General features: G+C 41.5%; 1 protein-coding gene across 3 annotated transcripts; it reads left to right on the top strand.

Annotated features, from left to right (window-relative positions):
- The first annotated feature begins 743 nt into the window (after positions 1-743).
- Positions 744-11,728, top strand: LOC139373337 (palmitoyltransferase ZDHHC3-like). 3 transcript variants are annotated; one of them, XM_071113741.1, is made up of 8 exons: positions 744-1,155; positions 1,275-1,297; positions 5,305-5,639; positions 6,053-6,177; positions 7,266-7,362; positions 8,831-8,912; positions 9,315-9,445; positions 9,815-11,728. In XM_071113741.1, exons 3-8 carry the CDS (start codon positions 5,334-5,336, stop codon positions 9,971-9,973), a joined length of 900 nt encoding a protein of 299 aa, XP_070969842.1. In that variant the 5' UTR covers positions 744-1,155; positions 1,275-1,297; positions 5,305-5,333; the 3' UTR covers positions 9,974-11,728. The 3 variants fall into 3 exon arrangements, with proteins under 3 accessions (XP_070969842.1, XP_070969841.1, XP_070969843.1); XM_071113742.1 differs by having other exon boundaries at positions 913-1,155; positions 5,302-5,639; XM_071113740.1 differs by having other exon boundaries at positions 894-1,297; positions 5,302-5,639.
- Positions 11,729-23,621: the final 11,893 nt, after the last annotated feature.

The following is a 23,621-nucleotide window of genomic DNA, read 5'->3' as shown; positions in this document are numbered from 1 at the left end:
ATAGCCCAAAGGCCAGCAGATGGCGATATTGAGTCATTTCATCTTACTGTCCATGTAGCAGGCTACACTTGTATCCCCCCGTGGACCGGTTCAAACATAAAACATTCTCCATTCAGATTGCAACAGCGTCAATTTCCTCCTCAACTCGATTTAATGGTGAGAAAAAAACAGGGGAAATTGGCGTCATTTCCTTATGAAACACCACTTTCCATAACCATGCTAGAGCGGCTAATGCCCATGAATGCTAGTCCTGGGGTGTATAATCATTATGCTGATTCTGTTGCAAACCGTTTACTTCAAACAGAAAACGCAAACAAGAGTTTCTATTGAACGCCCCGTTTCGTTCTGTTTTCTCTGTTTGGTTCTTAAATGGTAAATGTTTCTGTCATGAATACAACCCTGGGTGTATGATGTTCAGCCAATCAAGTAACAGCAGTCTGCTGTTTACCCCTGGATGAAAGTGTGGCACATCATCAGGAAGTACCATTAGCCACTCTTACATGGTGGTGGAACATGTGTTTCATAAAGAAAGTACCCATATTTTCCACATTCTCATCATTAAAACATTCTCCATTCAGACTCGATTTATGTACAAACTGGTCCATGGAGGATATAAGTGTTATACGCTAAATAGCCAGCTGCATACATTCGCTTTGGACGGTACACTAAAAAGACTCAATATCACCATCTGCCGGCTTTTGGGCCATTAGCTACATTAATATCCTACATCGGTTTTTAGATGCAGTTCTTTGGGATTGAGTTTGGGATTGGGTAGGCAAATCTGTTCCTAGATCTGCTTGCAGAGGCAACAAATATACTGGGGCATCTTCAGGTGCTTGGAACGCCAGATAACCTTTGGAGCGCACTGAAGTCTTGCGCATGGAAGGCAGGGCACTTCCTGTTTTTCCTCAGATCTTTTCTTGCTTGCCAGAGAGCGCTTTCTATATTGAGTAATGGGGAAACAGGCATCCACCTACCGAACTAGTAACGTTAGGTCTGCACTTATGGGCATTTCCAAATGAATCACAGGAAATATTGAAACGAAGTGGTTTTGTAGTTTAACGATGGACTCGATACGTCAAGCGTGAATAGTGAGACCCAACAAGGGGTACTGCTAACTACCTCCACGCTAGCAAGGATAACCAGCTAGTGAACGTAAGCTAGCTAACTTGGTACAATTAGCTACGATTTACTGTTGTGAATGGTGAAACGTTACCTAGCTGACGTTTGCGTGCCAGACTGTCAAACCGAGTAACGTTTCTCTTCTCTGAAAGGTATTTCCTCAACCAGGAAAGAGGTGAGTTGAAATCAGCATGGTTGTTTCTACCGTTGCCTAGCTAAACTAACCAAATTGGCTAACTAACTAAGTAAGTAAAGTCATAAAACCGATGGAACCATGCTAATCATTTGAGCTACCAAGCTAGCTCGCATTATATTCTGAATCTGACAGCAGAATCGAGATTTGTTGCATTAGCTAATTAACCATATTATTCTAGCTCAATAACAGTGATTGTGACTTAGAGGGTCAACTGATCAAAAGACCAGTTTCATTCAATTTGTCATCTTACTATTACACTCAGTGTAAGGTGTTTGTTAGGAAATTTCAAAATAAATAGATAGTGTTAGGACTATCAATACCAGATCAATATCGCCATCTGCCGGCCTTTCGGTTAGGTTAGCAGTATCTTTTCAGCTGCCAGCAGTATCTCATGTCACAGACAGCGACTGCCAGCAGAGGTTATAAACGGAAGTCTCATCAGCCTGTTAACTGCTATTTCGTTCTATTGAGACACATCTCCACTCCCATCCTCCCGTGGCCTCTTCCTCGGTGTCTGCCATCATTCCTCAGTTGTACTGTTTGGAGGCATCCAAGCAGCAGCTCGTCCTGCATCCCTATTAATCATGTATTAAACGGATGTCTCATTCAGCGGTATAGCGCTCATACAGTGATCACCCTCCAGTCTTCTGTAAATGGTCCATTGAAGTCATCTGTTAGACATTATATGCCGTTATGTTTATTAATGGTTGAGTTCCATAGGGCGGTGAACAATTGGCCCAGCGTTGGCCGGGGTAGTCCCTCATTGTAAATAATAATTTGTTCTTAACTGACTTGCCTAGTTAAATAAATACAATTTTAAAAACTATTGCTGCTTCGAACGGCAGAATAGAATGGCAGTTTTGTAAAAGTACTTTCTGCTGTAAGACAAAGATGATACTAAAGTCAAATCAGTTAATTCAGAGTAACAGCAGCATGTCATTCAGTGAAAGAGTAGTTTATTCACTCCCCCTTCCAGTCAACCACAAAAGAGCATTGATTTAGCAGATAATAGATAATCGACGCTTGCTTGGAAGTGTTTTTCTTCACAGTGCTTTGGCTTATGTGTACAAATGCCATAGTAGCTATAGTGACTTCATTAGTAGCATCGTCCTTGGTAACAGATTGTGTCACTGGATTTATGAAGCTTTAAGAGATGATATAGTGCAACGTTTCTGTGACGTTCCTGACTTATTGGTTTCTATGAAACAGTATTTGTGATGTTGTACAAGAGATACTGTTAGCTTTGATCACTCTATGAGAGTGACGCTCATTCATCTCTCAACATGGATTCACTTATGGGTTGTTCCACCTCAAAAAGCACAAGAAAGAGGATTTCAACACCCACCGGGTGATTCTCAGAAACCAGTTAACCATAGCAGTAGTAAATTGAATTAGAAAACCATTATGCATCTGCAACAATCAACTATCATTCTGAATACTAAGATGCCTAGTTTATGGCACAGTCTCATTTTTAAATACATTTGAAAGACTTGAGAAATTACTTTGTCTAAAAATAGGCTTTTTTTTTACGCTTAAGTCCACTTTTGACATTTGATAATACATACACAATTACAGTACTTATGATAAAATAAGGGATATTTTAGTCAATTGCATTAAGATCATTTTGTTTTATGCAAATAATTTGGGATTAACAAGTGACACAGTTTGATGATGTATTGGGTTACTCAATCTCTAATAGAGCTCAGTACAGTTTTTCAATGGCAAACTGAAACACTCATTACCGAAACCTGCTTATCATTACCGTAATGCACCAATATTTAGGAAATACTCATTTCCCCCTGTTCAGAGAAATGAGTCATTAAAGTTGTTAGGTTTGTGTCCCATCCTGCGTCCTGATATTACCCGGTTCTGACCACTAGATGGTCCTCTTCCATCTAGTGGTCAGAACCTTGTAATATCAGTAGGTATGACGGGACATAAACCTAACCACTTCAATTTCTTTGAACATGGGGGAAACATCACCAAATTCACTGAGAATACATAAAATAAGACGAGGAAACATTACTCAGAGACACAGCTCCATACTACTTGTCAGACATGGAGAACTGATACTGTATACTAGTTGGGGTGGGATTGGCGCGGTGGGTGGATTTTGACTTTATTTGGATTCCTCGTGTCTTACTCATTGTTAGAAAATGTTTTGGTCTAAATCAGATGTTAGGTACTATATTTATTGAATGTTTTGAATCCTATAAGTTAAAATGGCCAATTTGGGGGCAATCAATCTACTTAATTTAATCTACTTAATCATTATATTTCAGCAAAATAATGTTTCAGGAATGCTAATCTTACATGTTTCTGACTACAGAAATGATTTCAGAACAAGGAGATGGTGGGTGTCATGGCTTGCTGAAATGACGTGCAACAACCCCTGGGAGATATTAGCATTCCACTTCCTTTGTCTAAAGCAAGTTCTACCAGAAATGACTCAAACTGAATATTTCATTTGATGGATAACAGCAAAGGCCTTCCATTTGTTGGCTGTTTGACAAAACAAATGATATGCATCATGATTTTATGATTAACTAGGCTAACACAAACATTCCACACCTGCGCTTATCAAATCCACAGAGGGATCCTTGCATTCTGGCTATTAGCTACGCCCAATTTGCAGGATAGGAGTGTTGTAGTTTGTGTGTGTGTGTCTGTGAGAGAGAGAGTGACACACTGACCCAGTGAATTAGCTAGATGCCGTTACTGCTATGCTAGCACATTCAGGCTATCAGCAGCAGATGGTAATGTCTGGGCTGATTGGGGAAAGTGATAGCCATGGCCAGACTGGACATCACGCCCACTAACACAGCAGGTGGGCTCTAAGCCTGTTGTCTGTAGGCAGACTGTCCAGAGTCTGTCGCTAGGCACTACCCAGGCTACAATACTGTAGTCTGTAGTGTATATTGGAGACAACCAGAGGATGGGGAGGAGGGCACTGTGTAGGCTTGTGCATTTGTGTGTGCAGTAATGTGTTTATCTCAGGTTGATTGTCACTATGAGGCTACTTACTCACTGGCCTATATCCCTGGCTGTTAGGGATGCTTGAATAGTGGGCTTTTACAAACATGATATGAAAACAGTTTTGGCAGGAATGTCGGTTGGACCAGGGTTCCCCTCAAAGCCGATAGGCTAAAGCTCAATTAAGCTAGTGTGGCTAATCATAAAAGTGAGATTGAATTGGCCACATCAATGGATGTAATTCTGATCTCTTGTAGGCCAGATTTCAGAGGGGGAAGTTTTTCCTAGCCACTGTGCTTCTACATCTGCATTGCTTGCTCTTTGGGGATTTATGTTGGGTATCTGCATAAGCACCTTGAAGCAACTGCTTTTGTAAAAATGGCTTTATAAAATATGTTTGATTGATAAATACATTTGAAAAGGCAGTGAATACTCAGCTTTTGTGAACTTTTCTTCGTATGTTTTGACATATATGGCTATATTTAGTACCCTGACATTCTGTTTCTACTAAACGTGGGCCAAAAATGACCACAGAGACATTTTGACCAGGGTAATTGACTTGCTTTAGAATCCTTAAAACAGACTAACAGGAACTTCAAACGCTCATGCGCCGTCTCCTCTCACTCCCTTTGTCCGTTACTGTCTGTTTGCACAGATGATTGAATTGCATGTCAACGTTGCTCCATCACCATAGTTCAGATAAATGTAGATTATGCAACACACAGGTCTCTTGTCTTTTCAGTCAAACATTTGTTTTCAGGCTACAACGCCACGTTCCAACAAATAACAGAAACGGACCACATTCCAACAATAGTGTCTGTACAGTCAATGCAACATTGACACTTCACTTCCTAATCACTTCTGTATACACCTGTAGTTTCTCATTTACACTACAACAACCGCGCATTCCAACAACATAGAAAATGCATTGCAACATTGGCACATCAGATATCACTTCGTTGACACCTACATCTGTAGCCTATTCCTAACCATCCAAACCCTTCTCTCAGCAGCATGCGGAGAGAGCTGCATCCGCTCTAGAATGAAGAAGAGCCCGGCGCACCGCTGCAGGGACATCGAGAGGCAAGCCGGTTACCTGCAGCCCGAGCACTGCGCCCCTCCCCCGACCCGCCCCAGTTCCGACGCCATGTGGTTCATCCGCGACTGCTGCGGCATCGCGTGCGGCGTTATCACCTGGTGCCTGGTGTTCTACGCCGAGTTCGTGGTGCTCTTCGTCATGCTGCTGCCCGCCAAGAACCTGCTCTATAGTCTAATCAACGGGGCACTGTTCAGTACCCTCGCCTTCCTCGCTCTGGCTTCGCACGCCCGGGCCATGTGCACAGACCCGGTTAGTCTGGCTGGCTTTGTCTGTCTGTCTCAGTGATTCTGTGGCTTTGTTCCATTTAGCCCCCCCCCCCCCCCCAAGTATGCACATGATAATTTTCCTTCACTGATTTGAAAGGAAATGACTGGAATCAAAAATATGGTGGATATTCTTATTAGCCCATGCCTCCACCAATCCAATGCTATTAGATTTGTGGGCAGTGGTGAATGAGTACACACTTCAGGAGAAAGGAGATACTATTGGGACGCACCCAGTGAGTCAGTGACTGGACTCTCAGGCTAAACTGTCGAATGCAGTGCTTTCAGTCTAGAAATACGTTGTCTTCACTAGAAAACCTGCTTGTAGAGAACTCTTGTTTTCAGATAGGTTTCAGATATGAATGAATGCCCCTGTCCTAACCCGTGCCTCCCTCCCAGGGTGCGGTGCCTAAAGGGAACGCGACCAAGGAGTTTATCGAGAGCCTGCAGCTCAAGCCCGGTCAGGTGGTCTACAAATGTCCCAAGTGCTGCAGTATCAAGCCTGACAGAGCTCACCACTGCAGGTACAGTACAGGACTGCTGCAGTATAAAGCCTGACAGAGCTCACCACTGCAGGTACAGTACAGGACTGCTGCAGTATAAAGCCTGACAGAGCTCACCACTGCAGGTACAGTACAGGACTGCTGCAGTATAAAGCCTGACAGAGCTCACCACTGCAGGTACAGTACAGGACTGCTGCAGTATAAAGCCTGACAGAGCTCACCACTGCAGGTACAGTACAGGACTGCTGCAGTATAAAGCCTGACAGAGCTCACCACTGCAGGTACAGTACAGGACTGCTGCAGTCTAGTCTGTCCCGTTTCACTTATTTTCTTCTAATGTTGTTTAGCCTCAGCCTTGCTGCATTACTTATACCCACTGGTACTTACTGGATGGCTAAGGAGTTGTTCCCCGGACTTGTGCTTTAACATAGTTTCAAGGGGACGGAAATGGCTAAAACAAAAAGGGATTAGTTGAAGTAGGAATTGGAAAAAAGTACATAGCAACAAAAAATGTGAATTGATGTGACCATATAGTATAAATATCATGACACCATACTGTAACACTTGTTCCACCTTCAGAGAATACCATGGTATCAGAACACCTCTAAAGCATATAGTATAAATATCATGACACCATACTGTAACACTTGTTCCACCTTCAGAGAATACCATGGTATCAGAACACCTCTGAGCATATTGCAGATCCATATGGCAGATAGTTGAGTTGTCAGTCTGCTACCCTCTTCCTTAAATAATATGTCTCTGCTGTAACCCCCCTGTGTGATGGGAGAGTCCAGTTCAGCTGGTTATTCCCATCGCTCATCTCCATAAATGTCAACATGTTGTTTGTCCCAAATGTAACCTTATTCCCTATATAGTGCAGACATGCAGCTGAAGGTGGCTAGAAGGAGTGGAGTATCTCTCCACTCACTCTGCTGTGTTGGTGTGCGTGTTCTGAATTGCCGGATTTAATTAACTAGGCGTTGTGGCTGGTCTTCATGCTTCCAGAAGGAGCAGCTTGTGTAGGTCACGGTTTGGCTCATATTTCCAGGCCTCTTTCTCTATGTGGCTGTTCCATGCTGTCATGTCCTTGTGTGTGCCCCTCTCAGTGTGTGTAAACGCTGTATCAAGAAGATGGACCACCATTGCCCATGGGTAAACAACTGCGTAGGAGAGAAGAACCAGAAATTCTTTGTGCTTTTCACAGTGAGTGTTTTTAGCCTCGAGCTACTCAGCTATTACGCAAACATACATTCACAACAAGCTGTTATTGACTCCCTCACATGAGATGTTGCTACTTGTCTCAGCAATCATACCTTTCAGTTATTGCTGACTAATGTGTTCCTACCTTACAGTTAATGCTGACTAATGTCCTCCTACCTTAGTTAATGCTGACTAATGTCCTCCTACAGACCTGCAAACTCTCGCCCACATTCATCAAGACAACACATTATTCCATTATGGATGTTATGAACCCCTTTGGCCCTGCAGTCTAGGGGGAGATGGAAACGAGACCCGTAACATATCTCATGCAAATCATAACAGTGAAAAGGAGCAGGGAGAACTAATAACAACAGACAATTTAAATCTACCGTTCAACACACGGTAATGGGGTGGAAAAGGGCTGAGCTGGACCCAAGGAAAGAACTAATAAATATTTTTTTTAAACTAATCTAGTCTTTACCTTCCTCAAGCACAGCTAGCTAACTGACCAATGAAATACAGTGGGTGGTCCGCCCAGTTCTAACCAGGGTTCTTAGACAAGGTTTTCCTACGGGTAGTGTATGCCCATGGGCGACTTGTCTTGGTATCCCCTTTTCCCACCAACAAAAAAAGTCATACACAATATTACAATTACAATACATAATAACGGGCAAATGTGACATGTAGATGCAAAAACAAAAGAGAGATGATCTCTATCCGGAGGGAGAGACGGACAGAGAGTGTTTGGGAAAACCAAGGGGATGTGATTGGGTAAGGGAAAAGGAGCAGGTGTGTCTTCTGATTGGCGACTGATGAGTGAAACGTGTGACTAGGGCTGAAGGAGAGAAAACAAATACACATAGGATACCTGTATCCATAACAATGTACACAATCTTGACAGAATTCTGATAAATACTTTTTCAAAATAAGAGCACTGCGTGGTTAACTGATGTAGTGTTACTACTGTGCTAGCTGATGTAGTGTTACTACTGTGTTAACTGATGTAGTGTTACTACTGTGTTAGCTGATGTAGTGTTACTACTGTGTTAACTGATGTAGTGTTACTACTGTGCTAGCTGATGTAGTGTTACTACTGTGCTAGCTGATGTAGTGTTACTACTGTGTTAACTGATGTAGTGTTACTACTGTGCTAGCTGATGTAGTGTTACTACTGTGTTAGCTGATGTAGTGTTACTACTGTGTTAGTTGATGTAGTGTTACTACTGTGTTAGCTGATGTAGTGTTACTACTGTGTTAGCTGATGTAGTGTTACTACTGTGTTAGCTGATGTAGTGTTACTACTGTGTTAGCTGATGTAGTGTTACTACTGTGCTAGCTGATGTAGTGTTACTACTGTGTTAACTGATGTAGTGTTACAACTGTGTTAACTGATGTAGTGTTACAACTGTGTTAACTGATGTAGTGTTACTACTGTGTTAGCTGATGCGATGTAATATTTGTCTCCCTTCAGATGTACATTGCACTGATATCCCTCCATGCCCTGGTCATGGTTGCCTTCCATTTTATCTTCTGCTTCGAGTCAGACTGGACGAGTGAGTACCATGCTGTTCAGCTATGTTAGCCTTCCCTGTCAAATCCACCATACTGTTTTTAACTTTGCGTGGTTCTTCCGCAACAGAGAAACACATTTCATGGATTTGGTGTTGTGGTTTCCTTTTGCAATTATTTATTTCCACTACTTCATAAGTATCATGTTGTTTTCCTTTCCAGTACCCTGATTGTTCTCCTTTGACTCTCTCTTTGTTAAAGCATGACTTAATTGGTCAATGCCACATACAGGATATCAACCTTTGTCTCTCCTTTCCTGCCCCCTAAGATAATACTTACCTGATGAGAAGGAACCCAGCACCCCTCTCCTCAGCTTCCAGACTATCAGTGCCCTCCAGTTTAAACCTCTTCTCTCCCTTCTCCTCTCTTCCCTCGGCCCTCCCCAGAGTGCAGTACATTCTCTCCTCCTGCGACCGTCATCCTCCTCATCTTCCTCTGCTTTGAGGGACTCCTCTTCCTCATTTTCACCTCAGTGATGTTTGGGACCCAGGTCCATTCCATCTGTACCGATGAGACGGTAAGTGAACAGAACACGCCACCAGCTCCCATTTACTCCCCCACTCAATGCTCCTCTCTTCCTTCTTAACCATCGCTGCTCAGCAGGTTTGGGGTTGATTCCATTTGAACATTTAGGAAGTCAACTGGAATTCCAATTCCATTTTTTGTCATAGAAAAGCGTTGAGGACAATTGGAATTAGAATTCCAGTTTGCTTCCTGAATTGAAATGGAATTGGCCCCAACCATGCTACTTAGTTACTAGATCCAGATTGCACATAGTTTTATTCAGGTTCTTGATGGAACCGTCCCCAAGATGTATAAGTAGCCAGGATTATTTTGAGACACATGGTCTCCTGCTGATGTTTTGCCTGTTGGATCTTATCAACAGGGCATAGAGCAGTTGAAAAAGGAGGAGAGAAGATGGGTTAAAAGGACAAAGTGGATGAACATGAGGGTGGTATTTGGCCATCCGTTCTCCATAGCCTGGCTAAGTCCCTTTGCAACCCCCGACCACGGGAAGGCAGACTATTACCAGTACGTTGTCTGAGAAGAAGAAGCCAAGCTCCAGCACCCGTGCTACCAGCCTGTCTTTCAGGGTGCGGACTGATGATGCGTACAGGCAAAGGTGTTCCCACCGCCTGACTTCACTGAGCATTAACTCTTGACACTTCTTCTCCTTTTCTGTTTTTGATCATTTTTAAATTTCAGGGTCTTCTTTGTGAAAAACCTCTTTCTGCCTGATTTTAATACTTGTCACTTATTTTAGTTTTCTTTGCCTGGTGCTGATTTTGATACCTGTATGAAAAACAAGTTATTTTCCCTTCTGTTCACAATCACAGCCAAGCCCTGCAAAACCATCAACTGTAAAATGAGTCTCTGCTTCTCTCACGTTTAACATGAAAGAGAGCACTTACTGATGTAACCTAGCCAGAGACTGAATCTGACGTGGCTATAAACTAGGCTCTACCTTCGGGATAGAAAGGGTAGACACTCTTAAACCCAACGTACAGTATTTCCTGTATTTGTTCATGTCCCGTTTGAGGACTAGGCCTAAACAAAGCAAACGCATGACCTGAACTCAGATGGGCTTTTCAGTGGACAAAAACAATCAGTTCCAATAGGCATATTTTCTCTTCCAATGTTGCAGTACCTCAGCCTTTCCATAAAGTATCCTTTATGGGTATAAGCTATAGCCTTTGGTGCCAGCGCCACGCTGTTGATGTACTACCGACCCACAAGGCATTACATTTGCTGTTTAGAACAGCCAAATCTGTTGCTGCAAGCTGCAGAGTCTTTGCCTTATAGGCATGCGTGGCTGCTCACCTCCTGCAGGACTGCCGCACAGAAGAAATGCCAGGCCGCGCAGACTCCAGAGATTGAACTTCACCGAGTTCACCCCATTAGGTTGCACTACATAGATTAACGTTTTTTCTGTGATCCAATCAACATTATAAACTGGGATGTTCGAGCCCTGAATGCTGATTAGCTGACAGCTATATCAGACTGTATACCACGGGTTTGACAAAACATGTATTTTTACTGCTCTAATTACATTGGTAACCAGTTTATAATAGAAATAAGGCACCACAGGGGTTTGTGGTATATGACCAATACACCACCGCTAAGGGCTGTATCCAGGCACTCCACGTTGCGTCGTGCCTAAAAACAGCCCGTAGCTGTGGTATATTGGCCATATACCACACCCCCTCGCGCCTTATTGCTTAATTATATCAGCCCCTTTAAGCTGGTTTTGAAAAACTAGTCGGGTAAAAAGCGTGTGTGTTTTAATTAAAGGGGCAGTGTTGTATTTTGAGACAGCCTTGAATATGGAAATGAGCAAATAGGCAGAGGGGTAGTCTTCATTGTCTAATTCTCTGAATGATAATAATTAATTATTTGAAAAGTGGTTTCTTGCATCATACAATGCAATGTACCTATTTGGCCCATGGTGTTACAGACCAAGTAAAAAGTCCTTAATTAATGTCAAACCCTTCATAATGTAAAAATGTTTAAAGGTATCATGCAATGTAGGCCTGCATTGAACACCACATATAGACTACTGTAGGCTATATCATAGAAATTGCTTTTGATTTCTATCTGAAAATGTTATGGGATTTGCTCCATTGGTTTTGTTGGTAGGACTACATTATGGCCAAATAGCCACAATAGCCTATTGGTTACTGTCTAAAACTAAGGGTTCCACCTCAGTATTCACTGTAATCGCGTGTCGGAACTTGCACAGAATTCTCACAACGTTCAAGTTTCCGCTCACAACACCTCAAATTTGCTCAGCCCCCCCCCCCCCCCCCCCCCCCCCCCCCCCCCCAAAAAAAAATGTTTACTTATAGGACAGTACACAATGGCAGTTGGGTAAAGATATTTTTGTAGCTCTGTAACCTTAAGTTTCAGTTGAATAGGGTATCTGCTTCCTCTCACAGGCTGTCAGTCATGTCCATGTGCAGGATGGGTCCCCTCCGAAGGCTGGTGACAGTGGTGGATGGCTGTCTGTTGTAAGCATGATGTCTTAATGGCTGGTGTATGTGACAACTGTTTCTATAGAAAAAGTACTGTAATGCCCTCTGAGATTTTCATTTGATCACTGAATAACTATACAACTGGTAAATCAAATGTACATAATATTTAACGTTTTGGAACAGAAGCCTGCAGCTATGTGTAATTCCCCTGTGTTCACTAAATGGAATTTGTTAAATGTCATATCAAAACAGGCTATCGGCTTGACATTTGTGGTTATGAATCTGACTGAGCTAAGCTTTGCGGGACAAACATTGGTGATGACATTTAGGCCAGTGAAACGTGCACTGAAACCCGAAAGAACATTGTGGACCATGCTAACTAGTTCACACATTATGTAAAGGCACAGACCGGTCTCCTAGAGACAGTCTAGATTGGCTCTAGGCCAATTGCAAACAAACAAGCTTAATTCAAAGCAGATACTTCAGTGAAAATGCCTTTGTCTGTGAGAAAATGATCACACAATCAATCGTGTGTTCAGAAGCCTTACTACAGAAAGAGTATTTGCTGTTGGTGATGAACAGAATGGCTACATCCCAAATGGGGCTCTATTCCCACAGGGCTCTAGTCAAAAGTTGTGTACTGTGTAGGGAATAGAGTGCCATTTGGGGCACAGCCTAACTCATGTAGAATATTTTTGGTGCCATATTTTCTGGTTTATGAATGAGGAATCTCTGAACTCTTTCACCCTCCCTGCATATCATTTTGTACAGCTCATGGTGGAATGTACCATTGAGGCCACAGGGAAACTTTCAGAAACATACGCCTTTTATGAAAATGCATTTTACAGACTGTCAAAGCCATGCTGAATGAACACAATGGTTATGTATTCATCAAACAAAAATGTTTCTCTCTTAATTGAGAATGCAGAGTGCATTTGCACGGCGTGGGTGTCATTTGAAATGTGTATGGACCACATTTTATAGATTTTAAAATATGTATTATGAAGAATAAAATCAACTTTGAAGTCACTAAAGCAGCATGACACTATCACGACAGTCACCTTTTTCCTGTTGGTTTTGACCCCTTTTTCTCCCCAATTGGTAGTTAGTCTTGTCCCATCGCTGCAACTCCCGTACTGACTCGGGAGAGGAGAACGGAGAGAGCGACACGTCCTCCGAAACACGACCCTGCCAAGCAGCACTGCTTCTTGACACACTGCACGCTTAACTCGGAAGCCAGCCACACCAATGCGGCGGAGGAAACGCCATACAATTGGCGACCAAAGACAGGAATCGCTGGAGCGCGATGGGACAAGGAAATTCTGTCCGGCCAAACCCTCCCCCAACCCAGACGATGCTGGGCCAATTGTGCGCCGCCTCATGGATCTCCCAGACAGCTGTGTCACAGCCCGGGATCGAACCCGGATCTGTAGTGATGCCTCAAGTACTGCGATGCTCCACTCGAGAGGCCGGACAGTCACTTTTTCTAAGCAGTTAATTTTTTTATTGAATAGGTGACTTTAAAGTTAAAGATGCTTCAATCAAATCTACTAACGTAAACTCACCCCATTCCGTACAAATGTGCGCAACCACAACATTCAAACGAGGCTACAAAGAAAGCTAATGGGACTGTAGCGACTGTGTTGACGTCAAAATCGGGGGTGTGAACTAGGTTTCTATTCAAGCGTTGATCGACATGGTAATGGCTCTATAGTATTGGAGAAAAGTTTAAAAAACGGACCCTCCTTTACATCGTGAAGTGTCATGCCGTAAAAGCAACTATTTCTGTCTTACAATCTCTCTTCACCAGGTGTAGCACTTCTCTCATCCTTTAGAAACAAGAAAGGGACAGTGACAGGGGTAAGGGGGGATACCTAGTCATTTTTTGCGTCATCATTGCATGCAATCATCATTCTCAAAGCCGCTGTTTACTTCTAAGGTCACTTTAGCACCGCCCTAAAAACCCAATTCTAATTCGACACAAACCTTCAAATAGGTATGTAATGACACATTATATAAACTCTTTATAGTGTTTTATTTACATTCTAGAGGCGATAAGTTGGACAGATGGAGTGAAAAAAAATTAAAATAATCCTCACTACCATGCATGAGTTTAGCTTCCCCACCCGCCATTTTTAAAAAGACCCGACGGGGCTCATTGTCTTGTTGAATTATGCAGAAACGGGCAGCGTTTAGGTCATGCAATTGATTTTGTTGGAAAGGGGAGAAATTGTGCTTTACAATGGTATTGACATTACAGTTGATCTGGAAGTATTACGTTTTTGGGGCGCTAAAATAAGGTCAATTGTATGGACCAAGGCGATGTACAAGTTCACGTGAGTTTATGTTACCATATCTCTGATTTGGTGCACCTTTTTTCTTTTAAAGCAGAATGCTCAACTACCTGTATCTCAATACTGCTATCTCCTACTTGAACTGATCGACCCTTATAAGCTCTGTAGTGACTCATATAACTGGGTCATTCTATGAAAATGGTGGCTTTTTGAACAGCAAACTTTTACAAATGTTCATTCTTTTTTATTTTTTTATCAAAACATAGTCAGATAATAGTTAACCCCTTAATGTTATAAATCAACATAAATGACAGCTTAACATATTTATATTTTTACTACTTACATAAACAAAAATGCTTGTGCTGCCTTTTTGTCACTGGTATTACCTATATTTTAGATGACAATTCAGGCTTTCTAGAACGTAATTTCAGTCTAATTATGTGATTACAATATTGAAACAGTAATAAAATGCTAATAAGTATTTTTTTATATATATAATTGTTGAGGGTTTTATAAAACATTACGTTGAGAAAAAAGTTTGGTGTTATTGTCACTGGCGTTACCAGCAAGAACAGTAACACCAGTGACAAATCTGCAGACAAGATGGAATATCTAAGACGGCAGCCACTGTAGCTCAAACCACACTTCTTAAATTGTAAATAAATCACTTAATCGTGGAATTTTATCAATCATTTTAATCCAATTTCCTTTCCCCTTACTATAAACTGTGAAATCTTAAGTCCTCGCATGAAATTACCAAGTTAATAATCAAGCTTTTCAAAACAGTCCCGTCTCCAATGAACCTTTGACCCAGGAAGAAGTTGGCAACGATGTTGCATTTTTGGTTTTTATACATTTTCACACCAGTGACATGAAATTGAGGAGCAGCTACTACTTGTAAATTATTTGTAATATTTATTTGATATTTTAGTTTTTAAGTAGTCCACTAAATAACTATAATACTTGTCTTTGTATTATGGCATTTAAAGAGGGAGAAAAACTCAAAATATGTCACTAAACCATAACTCCTGAAACAATATTTTTTTTGTGTCATTATCTCACACTTTTAAGTGTTTTTCCTGGTGAATAAGGCCGGGACAGGAAACCCACCATTTTCGTAGAATGACCCAACTATCAAATACTGTGACTAAAGTTGACTATCATATCAGACTAAATGCTTTCCAAAAATACATTCTTTATTTTATCTTTAAAAGGTGCTTCCTGTTCCAGCTCATTCCAGTTTGACCTTTAACCAAATAACTTCAACTAATTATCTGCTCATCATGTACACGCCTCACAGGCATGTATTAATTCTTTGTAGATGTAGAAGTTCCTGAATCTGATTAATGTCTGTCTGTGTCAGAGTCACTTAGAGGAGAGACATCAGAAGTAATGGGGTATGAGGTTCCTTAGAAAGAGGCTGGTTCAAGGCTCATGTTACCCCCTTTCAGTACATTAATGGTCGACTCAGCTACATGACGTACAGTGACTTCAGAAAGTATTCACACCCCTTGACTTTTTCCACATTTTGTTGTGTTACAGCCTGCATTTCAAATGGATTCAATATAGATTTTTTTTTATCACTGGTCTTCACACAATACCACATAAAATTAAAGTGGAAAATGTTTACAAATTAATTCAAAATGAAAAGCTGAAATATCTTAAGTCAATAAGTATTCAACCCCTTTTTGTTATGGCAAGCCTACATAAGTTCAGGAGTAAAAGTGTGCTTAACGAGTCAGATAATAAGTTGCATGGACTAACTCGGTGTGCAATGATTTTTGAATGACTACCTTATCTCTGTACGCCACACATACAATTATCTGTTAGGGCCCTCAGTTGACCAGTGAATTTCAACCACAAACACCAGGGAGGTTTTCCAATGCCTTGCAAAGAAGGGCACCTATTGGTAAATGGATAAAAAAAATAAAAAAGCAGACATTGAATATCCCTTTGAGCATGGTGAAGCTATTAATTACACTATGGATGGTGTATCAATACAGCCAATTACTACAAAGATACAGTACAGGCATCCTTCCTAACTCAGTTGCCATGAGGCCAGAGTTTAATGGCTGTGATAGGAGAAAATTGAGAATGGATCAACAACATTGTAGTTACTCCACATTTCTAACTTGGAAAAGAAAGAAGCCTGTACAGAATAACAAATATTCCAAAACATGCATCCAGTTTACAACAAGGCACAAACAATACTGCAAAAATAGTTTGGCAAAGCAATTCACTTTTTGTCCTGAATACAAAGTGTTATGTTTGGGGCAAATTCAATACAACACATTACTGAGTAGCACTCCATATTTTCAAGCAGAGTGGTGGCTGCATCATGTTATGGGCATATTTGGACTGGGGAGTTTTTCTGGATAAAAAATTCATGTAATGGAGCTAAGCAAAATCCTAGAGGGAAACCTGGTTCAGTCAGTCTGCTTTCCACCAGACACTGGGAGATGAATACATTTTCAGCAGGACAGTAAGCTAAAACACAAGGCCAAATCTACACTGGAGTTGCTTTCCAAGAAGACCGTGAATGTTCCAGAGTGGCCCAGTTCAAGTTTGGACTTAAATCGTCTTGAAAATCTGTGGCAGACCTGAAAATGGTTGTCTAGTGATGACCAGCAACCAATTTGACAGAGCTTGAATTTAAAAAAAAAAGAATGTACAAATGTTACACAATCCAGGTGTGGAAAGCTCTTAGAGACTTACCCAGAAAAACTCACAGTTGTAATCGCCAACAGTGTTTCTAACATGCCATGACTCAGGAGGTTGAATATTTATCTACTCAAAATAAACTATACAGTGCATTTGGAAAATATTCAGACCCTTTTACTGTTTGAACATGTTACGCTACAGCCTTATTCTAAATTTTTCTCATCAATCTCCCGAGTGGCGCAGCAGTCTAAGACACTGCATCTCAATGCAAGAGGCATCACTGCAGTCCCTGGTTCAAATCCAGGCTGCATCACATCAGGCCGTGATTGGGAGTCCCATAGGGCAGAGCACAATTGGCCCAGCGTCGTCCGGGTTTAGCCAGTGTAGGCCGTCATTGTAAATAAGAATTTGTTCTTAACTGATTTGCCTAGTTAAATAAATAAAAATACCCCATAATGACAAAGCAAAAATTGTTTTTTAGATTTTTTTGCAAATGTATAAAAAATAAAAAAAAACTGAATACTTTATTTACATACACTACCAGTCAAAAGTTTGGACACACCTACTCATTCAAGGGTTTTCCTTTATTTTGTTATGAAATGACACATGTAGTAATCAAAAAAGTATTAAACAAATCAATATATTTGTTATATTTTATATTCTTTAAAGTAGCCACCCTTTGCCTTGATGACAGCTTTGCACACTTGGCATTCTCTCAACCAGCTTCACCTGGAATGCTTTTCCAACAGTCTTGAAGGAGCTCCCACATATGCTGAGCACTTGTTGGCTTCTTTTCCTTCACTCTGCAGTCCAACTCATCCCAAACCATCTCAATTGGGTTGAGGTCGGGTGATTGTGGAGGCCAGGTCATCTGATGCAGCACTCCATCTCTCCTTCTTGGTCAAATAGCCCTTACACAGCCTGGAGGTGAGTTGGGTCATTGTCGAGTTGAAAAACAAATGATAGTCCCACTGAGCGCAAACCAGATGGGATGGCGAATCGCTGCAGAATGCTGTGGTAGCCATACTGGTTAAGTGTACCTTGAATTCTAAATAAATCACAGCCCATGTCAACAGCAAAGAACCCCCACACTATCATACCTCCTCCTCCATGCTTCACTGTAGGAACCACACATGCGGAGATCATCCGTTCACCTACTCTGTGTCTCACAAAGACATGGCGGTTGGAACCAAAAATATCAAATTTGGACTCATCAGACCAAAGGACAGATTTCTACCGGTCTAACGTCCATTGCTCGTGTTTCTTGGCCCAAGCAAGTCTCTTCTTATTATTGGTGTCCTTTAGTAGTGGTTTCTTTGCAGCAATTTGACCATAAAGGCCTGATTCAGTCTCCTCTGAACAGTTGGTGTTGAGATGTCTGTTACTTGAACTCTGTGAAGCATTTATTTGGGCTGCAATTTCTGAGGCTGGTAACTCTAATGAACTTATCCTCTGCAGCAGAGGTAACTCTGGGTCTTCCTTTCCTGTGGCGGTCCTCATGTGAGCCAGTTTCATCATAACACTTGATGGTTTTTGCGACTGCACTTGAAGAAACTTACAAAGTTCTTGAAATGTTCTGCATTGACTTACCATAATGTCTTAAAACAATGATGGACTGTCATTTATCTTTGCTTATTTGAGCTGTTCTTGCCATTATATGGACCTGAACTTTTATCAAATAGATTTATCAAATCTTCTGTATGCCACCCCATACCTTGTCACAACACAACTTATTGGCTAAAACGAATTAAGAAGGAAAGGAATTCCACTTCTTAAATAAAATGTGTTTCAGGTGACTACCTCATAAAGCTGGTTGAGAGAATGCCAAGACTGTGCAAAGCTGTCGTCAAGACAAAGTGTGGCTACTTTGAAGAATCTCACATTTCTTTAACACTTTTTTAGTTACTACATGATTCCATGTGTTATTTCATAGTGTTGATGTCTTCACTATTATTCTACAATGTAGAAAATAGTCAAAATAAAGACAAACCCTTGAATGAGTAGGTGTGTCTAAACTTTTGACTGGTACAGTAAGTATTCAGACCCTTTGCTATGAGAATCAAAATTGAGCTCAGGTGCATCCTGTTTCAATTGATCATCCTTGAGAAGTTTCTCCAACTTGATTGGAGTTCACCTGTGGTAAATTCAATTGTTTTTACATGATTTGGAAAGGCACACACCTGTCTATATGAGGTTCCACAGTTGACAGTGCATGTTAGAGACAAAAAACAAGCCACGAGGTCATAGGATTTGAACGTAGAGCTCCGAGACAGCATTGTGTCGAGGCACAGATCTGGGGAATGGTACCAAAACATGTATGCAGCATTGAAGGTCCCCAAGAACACAGGGGCCTCCATCATTCTTAAATGGAAGAAGTTTGGAACCACCAAGACTCTTCCTAGAGCTGGCTGCCCACCAAACTGAGCAATCGGGGGAGAAAGGCCTTAGTCAGTGAGGTGACCAAGAATCAGATGGTCACTCTGACAGAGTACCAGAGTTCATCTGTGGAGATGGGAGAGCCTTTCAGAAGGACAACCATCTCTGCAGCTCTCCACCAATCAGACCTTTATGGTAGAGTGGCCAGACGGAAGCCACTCCTTTGTAAAAGCTACATGACAGCCCGCTAAGAGTTTGCCAAAAGGCACCAAAAGAACTCTCTCTTTGGCTTGAATGCCAAGCGTCACATCTGGAGGAAACCTGTCACCATCCCTACGGTGAAGCATGGTTGTGGCAGCATCATGCTGTGGGATGTTTTTCATCGGCAGAGTGGAAGACTAAGTCAGGTTAGAGGGAAAGATGAAAGGAGCAAAGTACAGAGAGATCCTTGATGAAAACCTGCTCCAGAGCGCTCAGGACCTCAGAATGGGGTGAAGGTTCACCTTCCAAAGTACAGAGAGATCCTTAATGAAAACCTGCTCCAGAGCGCTCAGGACCTCAGACTGGGGTGAAAGTTCACCTTCCAACAGGACAACGACCCTAAGCACACAGCCAAGATAATGCAAGAGTGGCTTCGGGACAAGTCTATGAATGTCCTTTAGTGGCCCAGCCAGAGCCTGGACTTGAACCCGATCAAACATCTCTGGAGAGACCTGAAAATAGCTGTGCAGCGATGCTCACTATCCAACCTGACAGAGCTTGAAAGGATCTGCAGAGAAGAATGGGAGAAACTCCCCAAATACAGGTGTGCCAAGCTTGTAGCGTCAAGCCCAATTAGACTCAGGGCTGTAATCGTTCTCAAAGGCGCTTCAACAAAATACCAAGTTAAAGGGTCTTATGTTAATGTGATATTTCTGGAGGTTTTTGCACCAAAAAAACAACAACCTGTTTTTGCTTTGTCATTATGGGGTATTGTTTGTAAATTGATGAATAAAAACGTTTTTTATTTTTATCACTTTTAGAATAAGGCTGTAACATGACGAAATGTGGAGAAAAGTCAAGGGGTCTGAATACTTTCCGAATGCACTGTATATGCAAACGGATGTGGACACCCCTTCAAATTTGTGGATTTGGTTATTTCGGTCACACCCTTTGCTGACAGGTGTATAAAATCATGCACACTGCCATGCAATCTCCATTGTCAGTTAGCTTCCAACAAGTCAGTTAGTCAAATTTTTGTCCTGATAGAGCTGCCCCGGTCAACTGTACTTGCTCATATGGTGAAGTAAAAACGTCTAGGAGCAACAACGGCTCAGCTGCGAAGTGGTAGGCCACACAAACTCACAGAACGGGACCACCGAGTGCTAAAGCACATAACGTGTAAAAATGGTCTGTCCTCAGTTGCAAAACTCACTACTGAGATCCAAACTACCTCTGGAAGCAACGTCAGCACAAAAACTGTTTGTCTGAAGCTTCATGAAATTAGTTTCCATGGCCTAGCAGCCGCACACAAGCCTAAGATCTCCATGCGCAATGCCAAGCATCGGCTGGAGTGGTGTCAAGCACGCCAACATTAGACTCTGGAGCAGTGGAAACGCGTTCTCTGGAGTGATGAATCACACTTAACCATCTGGCAGTCCGACAGACAAATCTAGTTTTAGCGAAAGTTGTCAGTGGTGGAAAAAATACCCAATTGTCATACTTGAGTAAAAGTAAAGATACCTTAATAGAAAATGACTAAAGTAAAAGTTAAAGTCACCCAGTAAAATACTACTTGAGTAAAAGTCTAAAAGTATTTGGATTTAAATATAATTAAGTAGGTATCAAAAGTAAATGTAATTGCTAAAATATACTTAAGTATCAAAAGTGTAAATCATTTCAAATTCATTATATTAAGCAAACCAGACGCCACCGTTTTCTTGTTTTTTACATGTACAGATAGCCAGGAGCACACTCCAACACTCAGACGTAATTTACAAACGAAGCATGTATGTTTAGTGGGTTGGCCAGATCAGAGGCAGTAGGGATGACCAGGGATGTTCTCTTTATGTGTATGAATTAGACCATTTTCCTGACCTGCTAAGCATTCAAAATGTAACGAGTACTTTTGGGTGTTAGGGAAAATGTATGGAGTGAAAAGTGTTTTTTTTTTCTTGAGAAATTTTGTGAATTAAAATTAAAATAGTAAAGTAAAGTAGTACTTTAAAGCATTTTTAGTTACCTTTTTATGCCACTGGACAAAGGGACTAGTATTCTTTCATATCTGTCTCTTTATAAATTTTTCAAACACACCGCTATAAATAAATGTTTCACAAAGTGCTTCTCTTTCAATGTTTATCCGAATGCAAAGGTTTAAGTTACTGGAGTTATATGGAAATTAATGACAAAAAATGTATTGTTTTTTTTAAATGGTCGTCCGTCTGTCAACATTTTTGTCTTATTAAAGGGATTGTTCACTCAAAAACGTATTTAAATAGATAGTTCGTTTTTCAAAAACTATCCCTTTAAGATTATTTCCAGGTAGACAATATACTGTACCCGTGGAATAGTTAATGTAGTGGTGCATTCTGAATGACCATCATGTTTTCATGTACAGTTTCAATTTATCATATGCCTTAATTGTTATGTTAATAGCACACTGGACTTTGTCTGAAAGGAGGGCCGAACACGCCCCATTCACATCGATAGGGCTGTAGAGGAGCGGGTCGAGAGTTTCAAATTCCTTGGTGTCCACATCACCAACAAACTATCATGGTCCAAACACACCAAGACAGTCGTGAAGAGGGCACGACAGCACCTTTTCCCCTCAGGAGACTGAAAAGATTGGGCATGGGTCCCGAGATCCTCAAAAAGTTATACAGCTGCACCATCGAGGACATCCTGACCAGTTGCATCAATGCCTGTTACGGCAACTACTCGGCCCCCCGACCGTAAGGAGCTATAAAGGGTAGTGCGTCACTGGGGCCAAGCTTCCTGCCATTCAGGACCTATATTGTAGGCGGTGTCAGAGGAAGGCCCAACAATTGTCAAAGACTCCAGTCACCCAAGTCATAGACTGTTCTCTCTGCTACCACACTGCAAGCGGTACCGGATCGCCAAGTCTAGGTCCAAAAGGCTCCTTAACAGCTTCTAACCCCAAGACATAACACTGCTGAACAATTAATCAAATGGCCACCCGGACTATTTATATTAACCCCCCCCCCCTTGTTTTTACACTGCTGCTACTCGCTGTTTATTATCTATGCATAGTCACTTTACCCCTACCTACATGTACAAATTCCCTAGACTAACCTGTACCCCCACACATTGACTCGTTACCGGTACCCCCTGTATAGAGCCTCATTATTGTTATTTTATTGTGTTACTTTTTTTCCCTTTTCCTTTAGTTTATTTAGTAAATATTTTCTTGACTCTATTACTTGAACAGCATGGTTGGTTAAGGGCTTGTAAGTAAGCATTTCACGATAAGGTCTACACCTGTGGTATTCGGCACATGTGACAAATACAATTTGATTTGACAATCATTTAATTAGGTAATCTGAGAAATTTTCTGGACTTGTAACCTTGTAAATTCTGCCTGTATGTGCATCTCATTCCATTGACGATAGTTAATTAGTCTCTTGGAGTTTTAGATGAGTCATTTAGAATGAATGTGTTACACACTGATCTGTTTCACCTGTCTTTGTGATTGTCTCCACCCCCTCCAGGTGTCACCCATCTTCCCCATTATCCCGTTTATTTATACTTGTGTTCTCTGTCTGTTGCCAGATCGTTTGTTTGTTCAAACGTACCAGCGCCTGTCTTTGCTATAGTCCCTGTTTTCTAGTTTCCGGGTTTTGACCATTCCTGCCTTCCCTGAGCCTGCCTGTCGTCCTGTACTTTTACCACACTGCTCTGGATTTCCGACCTCTGCCTGACCTGACTCCGCCTGCTGTTCCGGTGTCTTACACCCTCTCTGGATTTTTGACCCCTGCCTGCCTTGACCTGTCGTTTGACTGCCCGTTTTAACGAATAAACATTTGTTCCTTCTACACTGTCTGCACCTGGGTCATACCTTAACGTGATAGAATGAACAAATAACAGTTCACTTTCCTAGATGAGGTTTATTTCACATTGTGCACCATCTCATATTTGGATGAGTGGTTACACATGTCCATAATATTTTCTGTAAATAGAAAATATTTACACTTAAATGTTAGTTTAATATAAGTTATATTAGACTAGATATGAATGGTTCATATTTCTTACCAGTGCAGACAGTTTGCAGTCTGCACAAACACCTTTTTTCTCTCATCGTTTTCCAAGAAGTGATGACTAACAGTTTGACAGACACAGCATCAGTATGTGCAATCAGATTATATTCGCTAACAGACATTTTCTGAGACTTCCT

Source organism: Oncorhynchus clarkii, chromosome 18, assembly GCF_045791955.1.
Source record: "Oncorhynchus clarkii lewisi isolate Uvic-CL-2024 chromosome 18, UVic_Ocla_1.0, whole genome shotgun sequence".
Lineage (NCBI taxonomy): Eukaryota > Metazoa > Chordata > Actinopteri > Salmoniformes > Salmonidae > Oncorhynchus > Oncorhynchus clarkii.
This window is presented reverse-complemented; position numbering and strand designations above follow the sequence as displayed.

Excerpts from the sequence above, each read along its gene's own strand:
- LOC139373337 (XM_071113741.1), top strand. The coding sequence starts at position 5,334 with ATGAAGAAGAGCCCGGCGCACCGCTGCAGGGACATCGAGAGGCAAGCC. Across the intron at positions 6,178-7,265 it reads GACAGAGCTCACCACTGCAG|TGTGTGTAAACGCTGTATCA; the intron begins GTACAGTACAGG and ends TGCCCCTCTCAG. Across the intron at positions 7,363-8,830 it reads AATTCTTTGTGCTTTTCACA|ATGTACATTGCACTGATATC; the intron begins GTGAGTGTTTTT and ends GTCTCCCTTCAG.